Source organism: Chiloscyllium punctatum, chromosome 15 (genome assembly GCF_047496795.1).
Source record: "Chiloscyllium punctatum isolate Juve2018m chromosome 15, sChiPun1.3, whole genome shotgun sequence".
In the NCBI taxonomy this organism is placed as follows: Eukaryota; Metazoa; Chordata; class Chondrichthyes; order Orectolobiformes; family Hemiscylliidae; genus Chiloscyllium; species Chiloscyllium punctatum.
In genome coordinates this window covers 103263608-103287429 of record NC_092753.1, presented here as the reverse complement: position 1 = coordinate 103287429, position 23822 = coordinate 103263608, and the positions used below count along the sequence as shown (strand labels likewise).

Below are 23822 nucleotides of genomic sequence, written 5' to 3'. Positions count from 1 at the left end.
ATAACTGGATAAGGTGGTAAAGAGGCATATGACATGCTTACCTTCATTGGTTGGGCCATTGGGTAGTAAAATTGCCAGGTCATGTAGCTTTATAAAACTTGAGGCCACGTTTTGAGTGTTGTATGCCCTTCTGATCACTATGCCATAGAAGGGATTTTCCATTAGATTCATTGATGGGATGTGGATGTCACTAGCTGACCATCATTTATTGATTGTCTGTAGTTGCTCTTGAGGAGCTGGCGGTGAGCTGCCTTCTTGTACTGCTGCTGTCTACAGTCTGGTTTCCTTTCTTTGTTGAGACTCCATAGCGATTGATACAACCAATTGGCTTGCTGGGTCATTTCAGAGGGCAATTGAGAATCATTTACTTTGGTATGGATCTGGAGTCACATGTAGGCCAGTCCAACTGAGGGTGGCAGATTTCCTTCCCTAAAGGGCATTAGTGTATGAGGTGGGTTTTCTAACAATTGACAATAGTTTTGTGGTTATTAATAGATTCTTAATTCCAGCTTTTTTTATTGAAGCCAATTCCATCATCTGCCTTGGCAGGATTTGAATCCGGGCCCCCAGAACATTGCCTGATTTTCTAGGTAAACAATCTCGCGAAAACATCACTAGCCCATCACTTCCCCACTTTGGAGAGAATGCAGAAGAGATTTAACAGGACACTGCTTGGATTGGAGTGGTTAGCTGTAAGGAGACGTTGGACAAACTTGGATTGTTTTTGCTGGAGCAATGGAGACTGAGGGCTTCACAGCAATTGGCTAAAGTAAGACAAGAGCCTGTGACATTAGGGCAAGCTACCGGCATGGATAGTGGATTGGCTGACTGGCAGAAACAGAGAGTAGGGATAGAAGGGTCTTTTACAGAATGGCAGCTGGTGACTAGTGGAGCTCCATATTGGGACCACACTGTTTACATTATACATTCACAATCTGGATGAAAGAACTGAGGACATTGTTACTAGTTTTGCAGATGACACAAAGATAGGTGGAGGGTACAGGTAGTGCTGAGGAAGTGGGCAGGCAGCACACACTGCTATGAGAGTGGGTAAAGAAGGGGCAGATGGAATAACATGTGGGAAAGTCGCAGGTCATGCACTTTGCTAGGAATTAAGTTTCTAAATAGAGAAAAACTTCAGAAATATAAGGTACAAAGAGACTGTGCTGTGGAGAAAATGTAGAGAACCACCAGGAGACGCAGTGAGTTCTTCAAGAAGTAGGTCTTTTATTTGCAAACAAAAAACCGTGACACTGAGAAAGCAGATTCTTGAATGCCCTGAACATCAGGGTCTGTGGTTTTTTAATATTTTTTTTATCATGTTTCTGTTAGCTTATCAGCATGTCCAACTATATTAATCAAAGTACCTCACTCTAGCTACACAATAAGCCAGTGATGTTAGTTCCCATTATCCCTTTAGTTGTACATTCTACTTAATGTTATTCTAATGTCACGGTTAGATATTTATTACTAACTCTTTGCAACAATAGTCTTCCATTCCAGACTAACCTGTCATGATAGATATTTAGCTATTCCATCTATTACAATAGTCTCCTGTCTCAAGCTGACTTTACTAACTATTGATTAGTTATTTTAATGTCATGTCCCAAATATTTATAGTCCCAATCCCGTCATAATAATACTTGACAGGAAAATTAGCCCTCCTGACTGTTATCTCGTCTCACCATAGTGACCTTTCAGCCTGACCCTTACTCTGCTCATTGGTGTAAGAGGGTTCCACTATGGTTATCCCGTCCTGCCTTCCACAGAGCACAGATTGCCAGTGGTCTTCAGGTTTTTACCCTTGCCATGCTTTCATGCTCTTTATTTTCCATAACTGGAGTCTAGTTCAGGATTCTCTTAAGATTAACATGAAGGTTCAGTTGGTAGTTAGGAAGGTAAATGCAATGTTAGCATTCATTTCAAAAGGGCTGGAGCAGGAATGCACTGCTGTACAAGGCTCTGGTCAGACTGCATTAGGAATATTGTGAACAGTTTTGGACCCCGTATCTAAGGAAGGATGTGGTAGTGTTGGGGGTGGGCAGTGATTCAGAGGAGGTTTAGTTCTTTGAGAAGGTGACCAAGGAAGTGGACGAGGGTAAAGCAGTAGATGTGGTGTATATGGATTTTAGCAAGGCGTTCGATAAGGTTCCCCATGGTAGGCTACTGCAAAAAATACGGAGGTATGGCATTGAGGGTGAGTTGGAGGTTTGGATTAGGAATTGGCTGGCTGGAAGAAGACAGAGGGTAGTAGTTAATGGTAAAGGTTCATCTTGGAGTGCAGTTACTGGCGGTGTTCCACAAGGATCTGTTTTGGGACCATTGGTGTTTGTCATTTTTATAAATGACCTGGAGGAGGGGCTAGAAGGCTGGGTGAGCAAGTTTGCGGATGATTCGAAACTCGGTGGAGTGGTGGACAGCGAAGAAGGATGTGTCAGGTTACAGCGGGATATAGATAAGTTGCAGAGCTGGGCAGAAAGGTGGCAAATGGAGTTCAATGTAGCTAAGTGTGAAGTCATTCACTTTGGTAAGAGTAACAAGAAGATGGGGTACTGGGCTAATGGTAGGCTACTTGGTAGTGTGGATGAGCAGAGGGATCTTGGTGTCCATGTACACAGATCTCTGAAGGTTGCCACCCAGGTAAATAGTGCTGTGAAGAAGGCATATGGTGTACTGGGCTTTATTGGTAGAGGAATTGAGTTCCGGAGTCCTGAGGTCATGTTGCAGTTGTATAAGACTCTGGTGCGGCTGCATCTGGAGTATTGTGTGCAGTTTTGGTCGCCATACTATAGGAAGGATGTGGAGGCACTGGAACGGGTGCAGAGGAAGTTTACCAGGATGTTGCCTGGTATGGTAGGAAGATCGTATGAGGAAAGGCTGAGGCACTTGGGGCTGTTCTCATTGGAGAAAAGAAGGTTTAGGGGAGATTTGATAGAGGTGTACAAGATGATTCGGGGTTTAGATAGGGTTGACCATGAGAACCTTTTACCGCGTATGGAGTCAGCTGTTACTAGGGGACACAGCTTTAAATTAAGGGGTGGTAGGTATAGGACAGATGTTAGGGGTAGATTCTTTACTCAGCGGGTTGTGAGTTCATGGAATGCCCTGCCAGTAGCAGTGGTGGACTCTCCCTCTTTATGGTCATTCAAGCGGGCATTGGACAAGCATATGGAGATTATTGGGCTAGTGTCGGTTAGGTCGGCTTCGGTCGGTGCAACATCGAGGGCCGAAGGGCCTGTACTGCGCTGTATTTTTCTATGTTCTATGTTTCCAAAAATGATCCCAGGGATGAAGGGCTTGTCTTAAAAGGAGTGGTTGAGGACTCTGGGTGTGCCCTTGATGGCGACTAGAAGGATAAGGGGGATCTGATTGAAACTTTCAGAATACTGAGAGGCCTGGGTAGAGTGGCTGGGGAGATGACATTTCCACCAGTAGGAGAGACTAGGACCTGAGGGGACAGCCTCAGGGTGAAGGGGTGACCCTATGGAACAGTGATGAGGAGGAATTTCTTCAGCTAAAGAATGGTGAATCTGTGAAGGTAAGTTTGGGGTGGACAGTCTCAGTGAACTCCCTAGCTGATTTTTCAATCGGGAAAATGAGAATGGTTCCGTTTGATGGTTCAATTTCAAACCTGAATTCGGAGTGAAATCTGTAGCTCATTAAGACATAAAAGGAAATTCTTACATGCAGCTGCAAATTCAAATATTGCAAACGTATCACCAATATATCAGAAATATACAAAGGGTGTGCTTTCATTTAAGACACATTTCTTATGGAATCCAACAAAGATATTTGTGAGAGTTGGCAGATGACCAATTCCAGATTGTCACTTTTAGTTGCAGTGTTGTGTGCACTGGAATCTACATGTATTAATTCACAGCCCACCCCGATGAAATATTACAGCTCTACAATTGGTGATACTGCCTTCAATTTTCAGAGCAATGCCCAGTTCAATCAGAACCCACCAGCTTGGTTTGAAATGTAAACAGAGCCAGGCAACTACCTGTCAATTATCATTAATTGATGCATCTCAACAGCAACTCCTTTATCAAGAAGAGTTCTCTCTCTCGCACATTACAAACATGGATTTTCCTCTTGAATTCCTATTCTTGCAAATTATCCTGTTGAGTACAAGATGAAAAGCTTTAACAAAATCACTTCCTTTCAATGCTCATTAACTTTAGGGGTGGCATGGTGGCTCAGTGGTTAGCACTGCTGCCTCACAACACCAAGGTTCAAATCCTACCTTGGGCAACTGTTTGTGTGAAGTTTGCATATTCTCCCTATGTCTGTGTGGGTTTCCTCATGCAGGCCAGGTGAATTGGCCATGCTAAATTGCTTGTTGTGTTAGTCAGGGGTAAATGTAGGGTTGGTGGGTGGGTTACTGCTTGGCAGGTTTGTGTGGATTTGTTGGGCCTACTGTAGGGAATCTTAATTCTTTTTTGACATATTTGTACGGATGTTCTTTAATTAACAAAAATTGGTAATTTTGTCCTGGATTACCTTTTTGAGAAGCTTTCCCACCGCCGACGTTAAGCTGACTGCTCTGTAGTTATTTATAAACACCTTTTTAAAGAAAGGTGTGAGATGAATGAGTATTTTTCTTCAGTATTTACAAATGAGAGGGACCATATTGTTGAAGAGGAGAGTATGAAACGGACTGGTAAGCTAGAGGAGATACTTGTTAGGAAGGAAGATGTGTTAGGCATTTTGAACAACTTGAGGATAGACAAGTCCCCTGGGCCTGACGGGATATATCCTAGGATTATGTGGGACGCAAGAGAGGAAATTGCAGAGCCGTTAGCAATGATCTTTTCGTCTTCACTGTCAACAGGGGTGGTACCAGGGGACTGGAGAGTGGCGAATGTTATGCCCCTGTTCAAAAAAGGGAATAGGGATAACCCCAGGAATTACAGGCCCGTTAGTCTTACTTCGGTGGTAGGCAAAGTAATGGAAAGGGTACTGAGGGATAGGATTTACGAGTATCTGGAAAGACACTGCTTGATTAGGGACAGCCAGCACGTATTTGTGAGGGGTAGGTTTTGCCTTACAAGTCTTATTGAATTCTTTGAGGAGGTGACCAAGCATGTGGATGAGGGTAGAGCAGTGGATGTAGTGTACATGGATTTTAGTAAGGCATTTGATAAGGTTCCCCATGGTAGGCTTATGCAGAAAGTCAGGAGGCATGGGATAGTGGGAAATTTGGCCAGTTGGATAGAAAACTGGCTAACCGGTCAAAGTCAGAGAGTGGTGGTAGATGGTAAATATTCAGTCTAGAGCCCAGTTACAAGTGGAGTTCCGCAGGGATCAGTTCTGGGTCCTCTGCTGTTTGTAATTTTTATTAATGACTTGGAAGAGGGAGTCGAAGGGTGGGTCAGTAAATTTGCAGACGATACGAAGATTGGTGGAGTTGTGGATAGTGAGGAGGGCTGTTGTCGGCTGCAAAGGGACTTAGATATGATGCAGAGCTGGGCTGAGGAGTGGCAGATGGAGTTCAACCCTGTCAAGTGTGAGGTTGTCCATTTTGGAAGGACAAATAAGAATGTGGAATACAGGGTTAATGGTAGGGTTCTTAGTAAGGTGGAGGAGCAGAGGGATCTTGGGGTTTATGTTCATCGATCTTTGAAAGTTGCCACTCAGGTGGATAGAGTTTGTAAGAAGGCCTATGGTGTATTATCCTTCATTAGCAGAGGGATTGAATTCAAGAGTCGTGAAGTGATGTTGCAGCTGTACAGGACTTTGGTTAGGCCACATTTGGAGTACTGTGTGCAGTTCTGGTCACCTCACTTTAGGAAAGATGTGGAAGCTTTGGAGAGGGTGCAGAGAAGATTTACCAGGATGTTGCCTGGAATGGAGAATAGGTCGTACGAGGATAGGTTGAGAGTGCTGGGCCTTTTCTCATTGGAACGGCGAAGGATGAGGGGTGACTTGATAGAGGTTTATAAGATGATCAGAGGAATAGATAGAGTAGACAGTCAGAAACCTTTTCCCCGGGTACAACAGTGTTACAAGGGAACATAAATTTAAGGTGAAGGGTGGAAGGTATGGAGGGATGTCAGGGGTAGGTTCTTTACCCAGAGAGTGGTAGGGGCACGGAATGCGCTGCCTGTGGGAGTGGCCGAGTCAGAATCATTGGTGACCTTTAAGTGGCAATTGGATAGGTACATGGATAGGTGCTTAAGCTAGGACAAATGTTTGGCACAACATCGTGGGCCGAAGGGCCTGTTCTGTGCTGTATTGTTCTATGTTCTATGTTCTATTTCCTTTCTTCAGTAATGTGGCACCATTTTCAGTGTAAGGACTACATCCTGCATTTTGCACTAGGACTTCTCTCAGTATCCCTGGATAGCCAAGGTGTGGAGGTGCTGGTGTTGGATTGGGTCAAAGTCAGAAGTAATATGACACCAGGTTATAGTCCAGCATGTTTATTTACAATCACAAGCTTTCGGAGCACTGCTCCTTCATCAGGTGATGTGAACTTCCGTTAGTAACTGTCCCAGCTTGTGATACACATTGAATTTGGGAGATGTGTAAGATTCTGGACGTGACGAGATAAATGCACAGATCAACAGAGAGGGAGGATATGAATGTTTGAGAGAAAATTAACATAACACAAGTCTGATATTATTGGAGAACACAAAGAAATGTTTGAAAAAGCACTACAGATAAACATTGCATTTCAGACATGACAGAAGTTGCATAAAATTAAAGGAAGGAAATTGATTGACAAAGGAACATTGACTGAGACAATGGGAGAACATATTTATTTCCAAAATTGTGATGCGAATAGGTGTCACTCGGCAGGTTATTCTCAGATTCACTCTTACTCTCGCTGGATACCTGATATGGAGGAGCAGGAAAATCAAAGTTTCGGGCAGGAGCCCTTGATCAAGAATGAGGCTGGGACCCTCAGGTTTGGATAGATAAATGGGAGGGGAGTGGGGCTGTGGGGGAAGGTAGCTGAGAGTGCAATAGGTAGATGGAGGTGAGGGTAAAGGTAATAGGTCGGAGGGGAGGGTGGAGTGGATAGGTGGGAAGGAAGATTGACAGGTAGGACAGGTCATGAGGACGATGCTGAACTGGAAGGTTGGAACTGCGGTAAGGTGTGGGGAGAGGAAATGAGGAAACTGGTGAAATCCACATTGATGTCCTGGGGTTGAAGTGTTCCGAGGCGGAAGATGAGGCGTTCTTCCTCCAGGTGTCGGGTGATGAGGGAGTGATAGTGGAGAAGGCCCAGGACCTGCATGTTCTTGGCAGAGTGGGAGGGGGAGTTGGAGTGTTCGGGGACGGGGCGGTGGGGTTGATTGGTGGAACATCCCAGAGATGTTCCCTAAAGCGCTCTGCGAGAAGGCGTCCAGTCTCCCCAATGTAGAGGAGACCGCATCGGGAGCAATGGATACAATAAATGACATTGGTGGATGTGCGGGTGAAACATTGATGGATATGTAAGGTTCCTTCGGGGGCTTGGATAGAGGTGAGGGAGGAGGTGTGGGCACAGGTTTTTGCAATTCCTGTGGTGGCAGGGGAGGGTGCCAGCACGGGAGGGTAGGTTGTAGGGGGGTGTGGACCTGACCAGGTAGTCACAGAGGGAACGGTCTTTACAGAAAGTGGAGAGGGGTGGGGAGGGAAATATATCCCTGGTGGTGGGGTCTGTTTGTAGGTGGCAAAAATGTCGGCGGATGATGTGATGCACATGGAGGTTGGTGGGGTGGAAGGCGAGGACCCAGAGGGGTTCTGTCCTTGTTGTGGTTGGAGGGGTGGGATTTGAAGGCAGAGGTTCGGAATGTGGATGAGATGCGTTGGGGGGCATCATTAACCACGTGAGAAGGGACATTGCGGTCTTTGAAGGAGGTGGTTATCTGATGTGTTCTGTGGTGGAACTGGTCCTCCTGGGAGCAGATACAGTGGAGGCTGAGGAATTGGGAATAAGGGATAGCATTTTTACAGGAGGTAGGGTGGGAAGAGGTGTAATCCAGGTAGCTGTGGGAGTCGGTGAGTTTGTAGAAAATGTCACTGTTGAGTCGGTCACCGTTGATGGAGATGGAGAAGTCCAGGAAGGGGAGGGAGATGTCCGAGGTGAACTTAAGGTCAGGGTGGAATGTGTTGGTGAAGTTGATGAATTGCTCAACCTCCTCGCGGGAAGGTGGGGAGTGGTGCCGGCGTAATTACGGAAGATCAACTGCTCTACGTAGCCACCAAAGAGACAGGTATAGCTGGGGCCCATACGTCTGCCCATGGCTACCCCTTTGGTCTGGAGGAAGTGGGAGGATTCGAAGGAGAAATTGTTAAGGGTGAGGACCAGTCCAGTCAAATGAATGAAAGCGTCAGTGGAAGGGTACTGTTGGGGACATCGGGAGAGGGAAAAATGGAGGGCTTGGAAGCCCTGGTCATGGCAAATGGAGGTGTAGAGGGATTGGATGTTCATGGTGAAGATGAGCCGTTGGGGTTGGGAAAATGGAGGTCTTGATAGAGGTGGAGGGTGTGAGTGGTGTCCTGGGCATATGTGGGAAGTTCCTGGACTAGGGGGGATAGGACAGTATCAAGTTAAGTGGAGAAGAATTCGGTGGGGCAGGAACAGGCTGAGAATCGACCCTATTCCCCTCCCCACACCTTGGCACTATCCACTGGAGCAGATGTTTTGATTCCCCTTTCTCTGTTAGCTGTCAGTCAGCTCCATTTCCGAGACTTCACTCCATTAGCCATGACCTATAATAAGTTGACATCTGCTTGTTAGATGCTAAATAAAGGCTGTTGATCAGATGCCTGTGACATTAAAGTGTTGTCAGCGTTGTTATTATGTTTCAAGTACAGGTTAAACAATCTGTTAGAAGTGGAACATTCCCTCATGTCTGGTTCTAACCAGCTCGTGGTTAATTTTCAGCTTCTGTTTCCAAACGCTAGCAGGATACAAAATCACGATGGCTCAGTGGTTAGCACTGCTGCCTCACAATGCTTGGGACCCAGGGTTCAATTCCAGCCTTGGGTGACTGTCTGTGTGGAGTTTACACATTCTCTCTGTGTCTGTGTGAGTTTCCTCCCACAGTCCAAAGATGTGCAGGTTAGGGTGAATTAGCCATGGGATGCTTTTCAGATTTTGGGCTGAGTGGCCTTTTTCTGCATTGTAGAGATTTAATGATTCTATGAGCCATTCACCCCACCCTATTACTAAATCTGATGATCTATGCATCTGTTTCACCTCTGCTGCTGAAGTGATTATAGGTTGTGATTCAGGATTTTGATATTTGAAGATGTTTAATATAGATTTTTTTTAACTCAGCGTGCTTTATGGCCAATGGAATACTTCTTGAAAAGTTGTCGCTGTTTTCCACTTTGTGAACAATCTGCAATGCAGTAAGATACAACTTTAAAAAAATGCAAACAGAACTTGCTGGAGAACCTCAGCAGGTCTGGCAGCATCTGTGGGGAGAGAAACAAGAGTTAATATTTCAAATCCAATATGACTGCTCTTCAGAACAATGGAGAAATGTTTCTCGTGCTGATACGTGCAAGGTCTGGGGTGGTACGGTGGCTCAGTGGTTAATACTGCTGCCTCGCAGTGTCAGGGACCCAGGTTCGATTCCTGCCTTGGGTGACTGTCTGTGTGGAGTTTGCACATTTTCCCCCATGTCTGTGTGGGTTTCCTCCCACAGTCCAAAGATATGCAGGTCAGGTGAATTGGCCATGTTAAATTGCCCACTGTGTTCAGGGATGTTCTCCTTCTCCTTTGATGCTGCCTGATCTGCTGCGCTTTTCCAGCAACACATTTTTAAGCTCTGCATTAGTCAGGGGTAAATGTCGGGTAGGGGAATGGGTCTGGGTGGGTTACTCTTTGGAGGGTTGATGTGGACTTGTTGGGCCACACTGTAGGGATTCAATGAACTAAATATTGGTTGCCTCCAATAACTCCCCTGTACTACTGCAGAATAAACTCAGGATCCTTTACAATCACCTGTGAGACTGAGTGGGGCATAGGTTTAATGTCTGAAAGATGGCACTTCCACAAGGAGTGATTTTAGGGAATTATTCTATGGATCAAGATTATTGTTCTCCTTCGAGCAGAGAAGGATAAGGGGAGATTTTCCGGAGGTGTTTAAAAGCACACAGATGATGCACAGAATAAACACAGAGAATCTGTTTCCAACAGCTGAATGTCCAGTTACCAGAGGGGACCGATTTCAGGATAAGTATCTCCTTTGGGAAAGGGACTACAACTGAACACAGTCCTCCAGTTGTGATCATACCAGTCAGTGTCTTGTCAAATTTGTCATTTGAAGTCTTCATTACCAGGGCATTGAGCTATAACATGCTGTTTGTTTTCCTATTCACTTGTTGTACCTGCAATGGGAAATTTCTGAACCACAAAGCAGGACACCTCCACATTACCAAATCACATTGTTTAAAAGAATGTTCTACATTCCTATTTGTTTTCTGAGTGGAAACCTTTATACTCCCCCGATGCCCAGCACCCAGACACATACACACAAACATTAGTACCTTGAATGCTGATTCTGATTCTAATAAAGGACTTGATTAAAAGTGAAGCTGCGCTTTCTACCTACAATTCCTGAGAATGGAGACGAAAGGTATATTCCCTTGTGTGAGAAAAGAGCTGATTGGATGAAGTGGCCAAGACCAGTACAATCCTTAATGTTACAAAATGTTTTGACAAGTGCAGCTAACACAGTGTACGTCAGTTTATCCAAAAAGCCACCTGCAGTGTAGGATACTCGATGCCCATCAACTAAAATTTAGGGCCAAAACAATAAAACTTAATCAGACGCTTAGAATTTACATAGAAAATGTTAAGCTGCGGCAGAAATGCAGCAGGACTGGCAGCATTTTAGCATTTGCCCAGAGCTCTGATGAAGGGTTACTGAACCCAAAAGGTTAACTCTGCTTTCTCACCAAAGATGCTGCCAGACCTGCCGAATTTCTCCTGCAAATTCTGTTTCTGTTTCAGATGTTCTTTGTTTTATTTGAATGTTTTGACCTTGACCACTTTCTGCGATAGTGAATTCCATAGGCTCACCATTCACTGGGTAAAGAAGTTTCTCCTAATCTCAGTCCAAAATGGTTTACCCTGTATCCTGATTCTGGACTTCCTAACCATCGGAAATATGCTTCCTGCAACTACCCTGTCTCATCCTGTTGGAATTTTATAGGTTTCTATGGTATCCCCCCACCCCATCCTTCTTAACTCCAGTGAATACAATCCTAATCAACACAATCTCCTTTCGATTAGATTCTCTACAGTGCTGAAACATGCCCTTCGGCCCAACCAGTCCATACCGACCCTCCGAAGAGTAACCCACCCAGACCCATTTCCCTCTAACTAATGCACCTCGCACTATGGGTAATTTAGTATGGTCAATTCACCTGACCTGCACATCTTTGGACTGTGGGAGGAAACCAGAGCACCCAGAGGAAACCCACACAGACACAGAGAGAATGTGCAAACTCCACACAGACAGTTGCCCGAGGTGGGAATTGAACCTGGGACCCTGGTGCTGTGAGGCAGAAGTGCTAACCACTGAGCCACCATGTCACCCTAAGACACCAGCCCCACTATCTCATGAATCAATCTGATAACTCTTTGCAGCACTTCCTCTATGACAACTTCCTCCTTCCTCAAATAAGGAGACAAAAATTAAACACAATTTTCCAAGTGTGACCTCACCAAGGCCCTGTATAATTTTAGTAAGATATCCCTGAACTCAAAACCTTTCACCAAGAAGACCAACATATCACTTGCCTTATGCTTCAAATCAAGGAAGTAAACCAATAAAGATCATTAGAGATAGTGGAGCACATCAGTTACTGATGCTGGCTGATGAAATTATTTGTCTTCCAGAGCGGCTAATAAAAGAGAAAAGATTGATTAAAGGTTTACATGGATGTTACACACCAGTCCTGTTATACAGAGTCATTACAGAGTGACTTCCTAAATGGAGACATTGGAGCAGTGAAACAAATTCTTATGGAAGGAATTGATTTTATCTGAGGGAATGACCAAGCAGGTTCAGGAATATTAGCCTCCCTGAGGGCAATGGCACAATCAGTGAAGGTAAAAGAAACAGATGTTACAGGAGGATTATTTCCTGACTATGTTGTGACTAGATCTTAGGCCCCTAGAATTAAGCAGGGGTAGGAGGAATCTATGAAAGCAGAGATGATCTGGAAACTCAGTAATCAGATACCATTTCTAAGAATTTAAATAAAATGAAAGAAGGTAAGGAGAGTAAGGCTGAGATGTTTAGCTCATAATCTTTAATAGAAATGCAAGAATTGGATCCTGCAGTTAAAGAGTTATATCAAACAACCAGCTCAGAGCTGAGTCAGAAATGATGCCTGAATATTTGTACTTGAAAAACAAAGTACTCGTGAAGTAGGGACCACTTTAAATAGCTATCAATAAAGGCAGTGGACTATCAGGTGGTAGATTCACCTGTGTATCATCATGGCATGTTATGGGTCTCACAAAACTCTAATGGCCAGTAACCAAGGTATTAGGAAATCATAAGCAAAACCTCAAACATCAATTAAATGTGCTTTCAATCCGACACTAGCTTCCAGAGAACCATTCAGCAGGATTTTTATACATTGAGTAGAACCTCTTTTGAAACCCAGTAATAGGAATTAGTGAGATTAGTCATCATGGTTGTTTCATAAAGATTTCCTGAAGCAGTGCCTTTAGGAAGCATTATTGTAAAAATGGTCCAGTTTATAGCCTGTCCCTAGTTGCCCCCTTGAGAAGGTGTGGATGAGTTACCTTCTTGAACCACTGCAGTCCGCCTGCTCTGGGTAGACCCATAATGCCCTTAGAAAGAGAATTCCATGATTCTAACCCAGGGACAAGAACGGCAATATATTTCCAAGTCAGGATGGTGAGTGGCTTGGAGGGGAACTTGCAGGGGGTGGTGTTCCCATGTATCTGCTGCCCTTGTCCTTCTAGATGGAAGTGGTTGTGGGTTTGGAAGGTGCTGCCTGAGGATCTTTGGTGAATTTCTGCAGTGCATCTTGTGGATAGAACACACTGCTGCTACTGAGCATTAGTGATGGAGGGAGGGGATGTTTGTGGACAAAGTCTATTTTATCCTGAATGGTATTAAACTTCTCAAGTGTTGTTGGAGCTGCACCCATCCAGGCAAGTGGGGAGTATTCCATCACACTCCTGACTTATGCCTTGGAGATGGTGGAAGGGTTTTGGTGAGTCAGGAGGTGAGTTACTCACTGTAGTATTCCTGACCTCTGATCTGTTCATATACGCGTTGCATTTATGTGGTGAGTCAAGTTGAGTTTCTGGTCAGTTGTAACCCCCCCTTAGGATGTGGGGGAATTCACTGATAGTAACACTGTTGAATGTCAAGAGGTGCTGCTTGTCTCTTATTGGAGATGGTCATCTTCTTGTGGGACATGTCTTATCTAACTCGGCCTCACCTGATGCCAGTAGCCAGGTGTTGAGTTACCAGAAGCGGTGTAAACGTGCAGGAGTTCGTGCCAAGCTAAACACAAACCCTAGCCTGCCAGCTCTACCTTCCATTCTGCTCTCCAGTGTCTGCTCCCTGGGCGATAAACTGGACCGCATCCAATTGTGGCAGGATTCTCAGCTTGCGTTCAGAGACTGTTGAGTCCTTGTTTTCGTGGAAACATGGATTAGCAACAGAGTTTCAGACACCGCCATCCAGGTGGACAGACTCACCTTGTTTGGCACTGGCAGAAATGCAGCTCTGTGCGGTAAGGCTCAAGGTGGGGCTCGATGTGTCTACATCAACACAGAATAGTGCAAAGCCTCTGTGCTAACCTCCAGTTACTGCTCATCACTGGTGGTGTTTATGACTGTTAGATGCAGACGTTTCTATTTACCACAGGAATTCACCGTTTTCCTTGTCGTCGGTGTGTATACTCGTCCCAGTGCCAATGCTAAGGAGGTACTCTGAACTGTTTGGGGCCATTAGCACACTGCAGAATGCACACCCTGATGGACTGTTTATTGTTGCTGGAGATTTCAACTGCTCGTCAGGTGTGTCAGACTGGTTCGGGAAGCAGGTGAAAACCTGGCTGGCAGGAGCCATTTCTGCTCTTTAAGCGCACTGACTGGCACAGGTTCAGGGAGTCGGCAACCGATGGTGATTCCATCAACTTTGACGAGTACACAGCGTTGGTGATTTGCTATATTAGCAAGTGTGTTTCTGACATCACTGTGCCCAAGACCATCACATCTCACCCCAACCAGAAGCCGTGGATGACCACAAAGGTGTGTGCGCTGCTGAGGACCCATGATTCCACCTTCAGAGCAGATGACAAGGCAGCCCTAACAACAGCGAGTGCCAACCTGACCCGGGATATCAAAGAGGCTAAGTGTACGCACGCACTGAGAATGCACAGTTACTTTCAGGACAGCAGCGATACACCGAGCATATGGAAGGGCATCCAGGCCATCACCAACTACAGAACAACATTGCTTGCTTGGGCTGGTATTGCCTCGACCCCGGATGGGTTGAACAACCTCTATGCACGGTATGAGGCACGAAATGACATGGCTGTGAGGAAGTCCAACACCCCAATGATTTGGAGATGCCAGTGTTGGACTGGGGAGTACAAAATTAAAAATCACACCACACCAGGTTATAGTGCAACAGGTTTATTTGGAAGCACTGGCTTTCAGAGCACTGTTCCTTCATCAGGTGGTTGTGGAGTATAAGATCGTAGGACACAAAATTTATAGCAAAAGTTAACATTGTGATGGAACTGAAGTGATATATTGAGAAAGACCTGGATTGTTTGTTTAGTCTCTCATCTTTTAGAATGTTAAGTCTCTCGTCCCTCTCCCAATGACCAGGTGCTGTGCCTTACCACAGCTGACGTGAGGAAAACCCTATGCAGAGTCAACCCAAGTAAGTCTGCTGGACCAGATAACATCCTTGGCAGAGTGTTCAGAGGATGCTCTGATGTACTGGTGGATGTTCGCATCTCCCTGAGCTGTGCTATAGTTCCAATGTGCTTCAAGGCAGCTACCGTCATCAACGTGCCTAAGAGGTCTTCAGTGTTCTGCCTCAGCAACTACCACCTGTTGCACTAACACCCATCATCATGGAGTGCTTCAAGAGGCTTGTGATGAGGCAAGTTAAGGCCCTGCTTCCATAGCACCCCCTCCCCCACCCCGCCCCCACTGGACACCCCGCAGTTCGCATATCGTCCTCACCGCTCAACAGGTGATGCCATTTCCACCGCCCTCCATCTGGCCCTCACCCACCTGGACAAGAGGGACATCCTATATCAGATTATTGTTCATAGACTTCAGCTCTGCATTCGACACTACCATTCCTTAGCACCTGATTGGAAAGCTGAGTCTGCTGGGCCTGAATACCTCCCTCTGTAACTGGATCCTGGACTTTCTGACTGGGAGACCACAATTAGTCTGGATTGGGAACTGACTCCAACATCATCATACTGAGCATGGGTCCCTCTCTCTCTCCCCTCCCCCCACTCCCCCCCCCCCCCCCCCAACCCCCCTCCCCGATCTGTGTGCTCAGTCCACTGCTGTTCACCATACTGACACACAACTGGGCAGCAACAATGCACAGGTTGAACCACATGATAAAGTTCGTTGACAATACGACTGTGGTGGGTCTGATCAGCAGGAAAGATGAGTCAGCATTCAGAGAAGAAGTGCAGCAGTGGCTAATGGACTAGTGCAGAGCCAACAACCTGTCTCTGAATGTGGAAAAAATGAAAGAGATGCTTCTTGACTTCAGGAGGGCACAGAACAATCGCTCTCCGCTGGACATCGATGGCTCCCCTGTGGAGATCATGTAGCACACCAGATTTCTTGGCATTCACCTGGCGGAGAATCTCACTTGGTCCCTCAACACCGGCTCCATAGCCAAGAAAACCCAGCAGTGTCTCTACTTTCTGTGCAGACTGAGGAAAGCCCTCACCCCCAATCCTCACCCCATTCTACAGAGAGTTCATTGAGAGTACCCTGAGCCTGGTTCGGGAATTGCGCCATCTCAGATTGTAAGACCCTACAACGGATAGTGAGGACAGCTGAGAGGATCATTGGGGTCTCTCTATCCTCTCCATTACAGACACTTAACACCACACGCTGCATCCGAAAGGCTAAGACCATTCTGGAAGGCCCTACACCCCTCACTCAAACTCTTCTCCCTCCTGCCATCTGGCAGAAGATACTGGAGCATTCGGTCTCTCACAGCCAGACTGTGTAACAGTGTCTTCCCCCTAAGCCATCAGGCTCCTTAACACCACGGTCACACTTTATTCCGTCTGTAATTCTTTGCACGACTTTTCAAATTGTTGCTAAAGCAATGGTTTATTCATAATCATTCATTATTACATTGTAATTTGTCCACCACTGTGCCTATTGTCTTGTCTTGTTAGGAATTACTGTGCTGTCTTGTGTGTTTTGCACTTTATGCTGCCCCATGTATGACTGTACTGTCATGTAATTTGTATTGTCCATGTAGCACTTTGGTCCTGGAGGAACGCTGTGTTGTTTTTACTGTAAAAGTTGTATTTGGTAGAAATGACAAGTAAAGCTATTCTGCTCTAACTGCGGATGTTGCTGCATGGATCCTCAATGATTGCAGACTCTTAGAATCCCTGTAGTGTGGAAACAGGCTATTCGGCCCAACAAGTCCATACCAACCCTCCGAAGAGCAGCATCCCACCCAAACTCACTCCCCTACCTTATGCATTCCGTGTGGCCAATCCACCCTGGCCTGTCCATCTTTAGACTGTGGGAGGAATCCAGAGCACCTGGAGGAAACACACGCAGACACAGGGAGAATGTGCAACCTCCACACAGACAGTAGCCCCGAGGTGGGAATCGAACCCACATCCCTGGCGATATGAGGCAGCAGTGCTAACCACTGAGCCACCGCGCTGCCTCACTCAATGCAGAGTAACAGCTGCCTCAGGGTCTGCAGGAGATTGCAGAGTGATTGCAGGTGAAAAGCTATGAATTCAGGGATGGTGTTTTAAATCTGGATTTTACAGAATAAAGTTTCAGTATAAGTCAGCAAGCAAGGGGTTACTGAGTGAGTGGGACACCGTGTGAGTTAAGAGATTGACATTGAGGGTTGGCTCAAGTCAAAGGTTGTTGTGGGACAGGGGACAGGAGGAGATTGCAATTCTCAAGTGCAGAGATAACGGCAGCTAAAAGGACACAGCAGACAGTCTGAGGTGGGTCAGACAGTTTACAGAGGTCAAATTAGGCAGCTTGAGAGATATTAAGAATATTGAGAGTTCATTTCAGAGCCAAGCCATCTGAAAACAGTCTGGATCAATCTCATGAATCTCTCACTGTTGCCAGGATGGAGTTGCAGAGACAGAAACGAGGCCTTCAGTTTACTCAATGAAGGAATGTGTGCAACAGCTGGTACTGGGTGTCAGATAAAGCACCTGATCAGTTTTGACCAGCAGAGAAGCTGAGAGAGGGGTCACTGAGCTCGAGCTGGCTGGAGTCAGTGTACACAGAACTTCAGGGAGCTGTCAGTGAAGGACTGAGGGTCAAGGTAATACTGAGGAGTATGATCCTCCAGGAGCCAATAGCACAATAAACGGAATTTACAAATGACCCTCATGGAAACAGCTGCTGGACATGATATAATGCTTTAACACTTCAACTCTACAATAAAATCAAAATTGATAAACAATTGCAATGAATTAACAGCCAAACTTCATTCAGTAGAGACTACAAATGATTCCTTTAATAGCTGACACAACAGAGTACCTTCAGTTTACAAAAATAAACAAAACTCTCAAGTACAAACATTGATATACAATTAAATCTTAAATAAATAATAACCAAAATTTAACAAAAGAAAAATACCGAGAAAAAAAACAAAACTCAACTAACTACTAATCTAACCTAAAACTAACCAGAGTGTATATTTAAGTCTCTTACATTATTCAAATAAGAGAAAGAAAAGAAAAACAAACCAATGGATAACACAGAAATTGGGTCGTGAGATACATGCTCGGAATGTATTCATATCAAATGTAACAAAACCCGTATTCGTGCGGGATTCCTCTCCCAAGGGGCCCCGGACCAGCCAGGTTCGTAATCTCAATTAAATAAAAGCCCTTATTAGGATAGCCGGAATATCCGTATTTATATAATTCAAGAAGGGCTGCCATATTTTATGAAATAATTCGGTTGTTTGGTGCACCATATTTGTAAGGAAGTTAAGGGGAATACATTCCATAATTAATCTGTGCCAATTTGAAAGTCCGGGGGGCCCTCAGCCACCCAGTTTACCAAAATATTTTTCCTTGCACAGAAAGAGAGAATAGAAAATATTCTCTTCCCGTACATGTCCTGGGAGGGTAAGTTCAAAAAGCCCAAAAGGAGAGATACGGGGTCCACTTTAATTTCCGTTCCTAAAATTTCTGTCAGGGTACTTGCTACTTTAGTCCAGTATCTACGGATCTTATGACAGGTCCATAGACAATGTACAAGAGTGCCCACCTCTATTCTACATCTGGGACACATTGGAGATGCTCCTGCCTTAAATGTTGCCAATCGATCCGGTGCTATATGGGCCCTATGAAGTATCTTCAGCTGGATAGCCTGAGTTCTGTTACAGATAGTGATTCTTCTGGCGTTTTCCCAAATGTCATTCCACGTCTCTATAGAGATTTCTAGTCCCAATTCCTGATCCCATGTTTTAAGCAGATTGTCCATATCTCCCGATACTTCATCATGTACTAAATGATAAATAGTACTGACGGAAGATACCCCCATTGGCCACAGCACTCTACATTCTCTATCTGATTTATAAAGACGATCTAATAACATAGTCTTCTTCTGTACATAATCTCGAATTTGGAAGTATCGAAAGAGGTCTCCATTAGGTAATCCGAATTTCTAACGCAGCTGTTCAAAAGACATCAAGTCCCCTTCTTTAAATAGGTCCCCTCGACATGAGATACCCCTGGATCTCCAGAGTTTAAAAGTGGCATCTGTAAACCCCGGTTGGAATCCCCATGCTCCCACTAGCGGAGCATAGGGGGATGTTTTATGTGAGTTGCCCTCATTTTGCCGCATTATATTCCAAGCTTTAATTGTATTTAGTATTATAGGGTTTTTACAGTGATCTGTAATGATTTTCCTCTTGTCTGAAAATAAAAGGTTAGTAAGTGGGCATTTTACTTGAGAAGCCTCGATGTCCAGCCAGATTGATTGTGGATCAGACAAGACCCAATCAGCTATGTAACTTAATAGGGAACTTAACTGATATTTCCTAAAATCAGGGAAGTCCAATCCTCCCCTTGCCTGTGGAAGCTGTAGCTTCTTCAGCTTAATGAGGGGCCGTCTATGATTCCAGATAAAGGAACCCAACCAGCCATATAATTTACGTAGTGCCAGCTCGGCACCATCACCGGAAGCATTCTCATAGGATATAGGAGACGGGGCAGGACATTCATTTTAATTAGTGCTATTCTACCCAGCCAGAAAATTGGAAGGTCTCCCCATCGCTGGAGGTCCTGCCTTATCCTTTCCAGTAAATGCACAAAGTTAGCCTTGTATAACTGACCAAATACTGGGGTAATAAAAATGCCTAAATATAAGAAACCCTCCAGGGACCAACGAAAGGGAGAGTGTGATCCGTCCAATAAGTGGGGTATCATAGCAAGGCCACCCATGGGCATGGCCTCCGATTTTGAGAAATTAATTTTATTGCCTGAGAATGCGCTAAATGTGTTAATTACTTGGATTAAGAGACCTCAGAGGATTACTGAGGAATAGAAGAACATCATCTGTATAAAGGGTAATTTTATGTTTACCTGTACCAATCCTCGGGGTCATTATATTAGGGTCAGTCCGTACAGCTTCTGCTAGTGATTCAATTATTAGGGTAAATAACAATGGCGGGAGAGGACATCCCTGACGGCAGCCCCTACCCACACTGAAGCTATCCGAACCTAATCCATTGGTAGCCACCAACTGCTTTGGGATCACTATATAATGTTGAGACCCATTTGGTAAACACCTGTCCAATGCCAAACCTTTCTAATGTGTAAAACAAATATGACCGTTCAACCCTATCAAATGCTTTTTCTGCGTCTAATGAGATTACTACTCCTGGTATCTTTCCCTGATGGCAGATTGAATCACATTCAAAACCCGTCTAACATTATTGGATGATCTACGGCCCTTAATAAACCCCGTCTGATCCTCCTTTATGATATGTGGCAATAACCTTTCTAGTCTCAATGCTAACATTTTAGAAAGGATTTTAAAATCTACATTTAGCAAGGATATTGGTCTGTATGACATACAATCTTCTGGATCCTTTCCTTTTTTAAGGATAAGAGAGATATTTGCCTCTTTCAACGAAGGTGGGAGACAGCCCTGACTCTCTGCATAGTTATACCTGAGGAAGGGCTCATGCCCGAAACATTGATTCTCCTGCTCCTTGGATGCTGCCTGACCTGCTGCGCTTTTCCAGCAACACATTTTCAGCTCTGATCTCCAGCATCTGCAGTCCTCACTTTCTCCTCCTATATGCATAGTTATACATGTCCATAAGTGGAACAGCCAATATTCCTGTAAATTCTTTATAGAATTCAGATTGAAAACCATCTGGCCCGGTGCCTTAACCGCTCTGAAATTGCCTGATTGCATCAAGTATTTCTTAGACTGTTAGGGGAGCATTTAAGACCGATACCTGTTCCGGAGTTAGGACCAGATAGGTCAAATTTTTTAAAAATGATTGCATCCTCCTAGTCCTGTCTTCACAATCCTGCGATTTATATAAATCAGAATAACATTTTCTAAAGATTGCATTAATCCTTTTATGATCATGAGTCAAAGTACCTGTACTTTCCTTGATAGACATGATAGTTTGAGGGGCCTTTTTTTTCCTTTGCAAGAAATGCTAATTATCTACCCGGTTTGTCGCCAAATTCATATAACCTTTGTTTTGCAAATAATATTTCCCTCTTAGTCGTTTGGGTAAGCGTGGTGTTTAAAGCTCTCCTAAGGGCCGTAATCCTTTACAATTTGATAAGAGAAGGTCTATCAGTGTATGCTGTTTCAGCTGCTTTTAAGCGAACATCGAGCAGACGCTGTTGTTCTCCCTTCAATTTTTTCTGGGTCGCTGAGTAGGAGATGATCAAACCTCGCGTGTAAGCTTTGATGGTCTCCCACATCATTGATGGGTTGCTAGCCGTACCTAAATTAATTTCTAAAAAAGTTTTAAATTCTTGAGAGAAATACTTTACAAATTTACTGTCTTTCATTAGGAAGGGGTCCATACGCCAATGCCGAGGGGATGTCCCATTGTTCCTCGCCTTGATTTCCATATATACAACAGCGTGGTCGGAAATTGCTATACTACCTATTTTACAGGATGATATGGAATTTTAAAAAATCAAGGGAGCAAAAAACATATCAATTCTGGTATGACATTTATGTGGATTGGAGTAAAAAGAAAACTCTCTGCCCTGTGGATGAAGACATCTCCACACATCTACTAATCCTAATTCTTTGTTCAGATCCACCAATTGTCTAGATCTGGGAAACACTCCTGCAGTAGTCTTGGGAATCCTATCTATTTCCAGATCCATAATACAATTAAAGTCTCCCCCTATAATTGTATGACGGGCACCGAGAGCCATCAATTTTGAGAAGGCTTCCGTTATAAATTTAAAAGGATGTGCCGAGGGACAATACAAATTTAAAATCCCATATTCCTCTCCATTTATCAGGACTTTAATCAGAATATATCGTTCAGATTCGTCTTTTATCTGATTTAGGATTTTGAGAGGGAAATTCTTCCGAATAAGAATAACAACTCTCCTACTTTTTGAGCTAAAAGAAGAAAAAAAAAGGCCTGATCAAATCCACCCTGTCGTAATTTCAAGTGTTCTTTATCCAACAGGTGTGTCTCCTGTAGGAGAGCTATATCAACTCTTTCTTTCTTAAGATTTGATAATATTTTCTTCCTTTTGATTGGCGAATTACTCCCCTTGACATTCCAGGTGCACCACTTAACCGACTGATCAACCATAATCGTCCGGGCAAATCCGAGACCCCTCAGGAGGGGAAACCCTATCCAGAACATCTCGAGCATAGAGCATATAAAATTCACAAAAATAAAGGTTCTCCAATACACACACGCCAGTATAATAAAAAACTATTTCTAAATTAAAAAAACGTACTTAAATGGAGATTTTCCCCCTTGTTCCCAGGGGGTATCACTTCCTTTCCAAAGGTCCATCGTATCCTCTCCCAACCAGTGCCCCACCCTTGACCCAGGCGCACCTCAATAAGATGAGGAGAATTCAAATATACTACAGAGCTAGAGTGAACAGTGAGCACCCTACCCCCATCCCCCCACGCACACCAACACCTGGATATATTTGGTAATGTTAATACCATGTATAAACATATAACTATAAAATTACAACCTCAACAAGTAATAATTAAATATAATAATACAAAATAACAAGGGAAAACAACCCCGCTCCTAGAGACAGAGGTAAAATAGAATAAGGTGACCATCTCCCCCCACCAACATTAACTAGACCCCCCCGGCCTATATATATATAGAATAATAAAAAAAACCAAGTGGGGGGAGAAAATCGTTAAATAGAGAACAAATAAATAAATCCCTCTCCCCACCCCCCAAGATAATATTAAACAGTAAGATAAAAAAAGGGGGGATATAAACCGGAGTGGGGGGGGGAAGGCAAACCAATATCCATTATCTCCTACAATTTTTCTAAGAAAGTCCAAACATTCCTTGGCCTTTTCCGGCGATCCGAAGTTATACAAGGATCCTTCATGGTTAAAGCGTAGTGTTGCTGGGTAGCGTAAGGAGTACTGAATATTTAAGTCCCTTAAACACTTCTTCACCTCATCGAATGCTTTCTTCTTTCAGACCAGAGCTGGGGAAAAGTCCTGGAATAACATGATCTTGTATCCTTTATAGATCATAGCTTGGGGATCTTTTCCAAGATTTCTAGAAGCTTCTAGGAGTATCTGCTCTCCTTGTAGCTCTGCAGCTGGAACAGGACCGGATGGGGACACTGGTTCGAACCAGGCCCACGTATTGCGACCCGGTAGGCCCATTCTACCCTTACCTGGCCTGACCCAGCCTCCAGATTTAAAAGTTGTGGAAGCCACTGTTCTAGAAACGCTGTAAGCTGGCCTTCCTCTTCCTGTTCGGGAAGGCCCAGCAAACAAATATTTTTTCGACGACCTCGATTATCGAGGTTATCAATGTGGTTCTCTAAGATCCGGACTCGCTGTGCGAGAGTCTGGACCCGATCCACGGCCGATTGCGCTGTAGTTTCGGAGGTCGCGGCCTTTAGCTCTGCCCCTCCGATTCGGCGCTCGATTTCCTTAATGTCTCGCTTGTGCTTTTGTAGCGCGGCCGAGAGTGAGTCCCATCGGCTTCGGGATTCTTCAATAAAAGGGTCGATCTTCACATCCAGTTTGGAGATGATTTCCGTGAGGCTCACCTCCGTAGGGAAGTCCCCCAGGGCGGCTGTGGACCCCTCAGCTGCAGCTGGAGAGGGTGGGGGAGGGGGTCCTACCTGCTGAGAGCTGCAGGCTCCCTTCCCTTTAGTCATTTTTACTGAAGAATAAATTGTTTAAATTCAATACTAAACAACTAATTAAATTAAACAGCAATTTTAAATGATTTGGTGAGTGTGGTGGGGGGGGGGGGGGGGGGTTGACCCACTTTGCCCAAGTCTTGGGAGGAGCACTGTAGACTCAGACTTGCTGGGTCGCCGCCATCTTGGATCCCCCTACCTCTTCACTTTAATGAGCTCTTCTTTCATGTCCT

At 44.6% G+C, this 23822-nt stretch overlaps 1 protein-coding gene across 2 annotated transcripts in view; it reads left to right on the top strand.

Annotated features, from left to right (window-relative positions):
• Positions 1-23341, top strand: part of slc37a1 (solute carrier family 37 member 1) — a 137016-nt gene extending 113675 nt beyond the window's left edge. Inside the window, exon 20 of one of the 2 annotated variants that reach the window (XM_072585839.1) lies at positions 22911-23341. In XM_072585839.1, coding sequence (XP_072441940.1) covers positions 22911-22944 — 34 coding nt within the window. In that variant the 3' untranslated portion in view covers positions 22945-23341. Of the gene's footprint in view, positions 1-13868; positions 15119-22910 lie in introns of those variants that run through there. The other variant, XM_072585838.1, reaches the window with a different exon arrangement.
• The last annotated feature ends 481 nt before the right edge of the window (positions 23342-23822 follow it).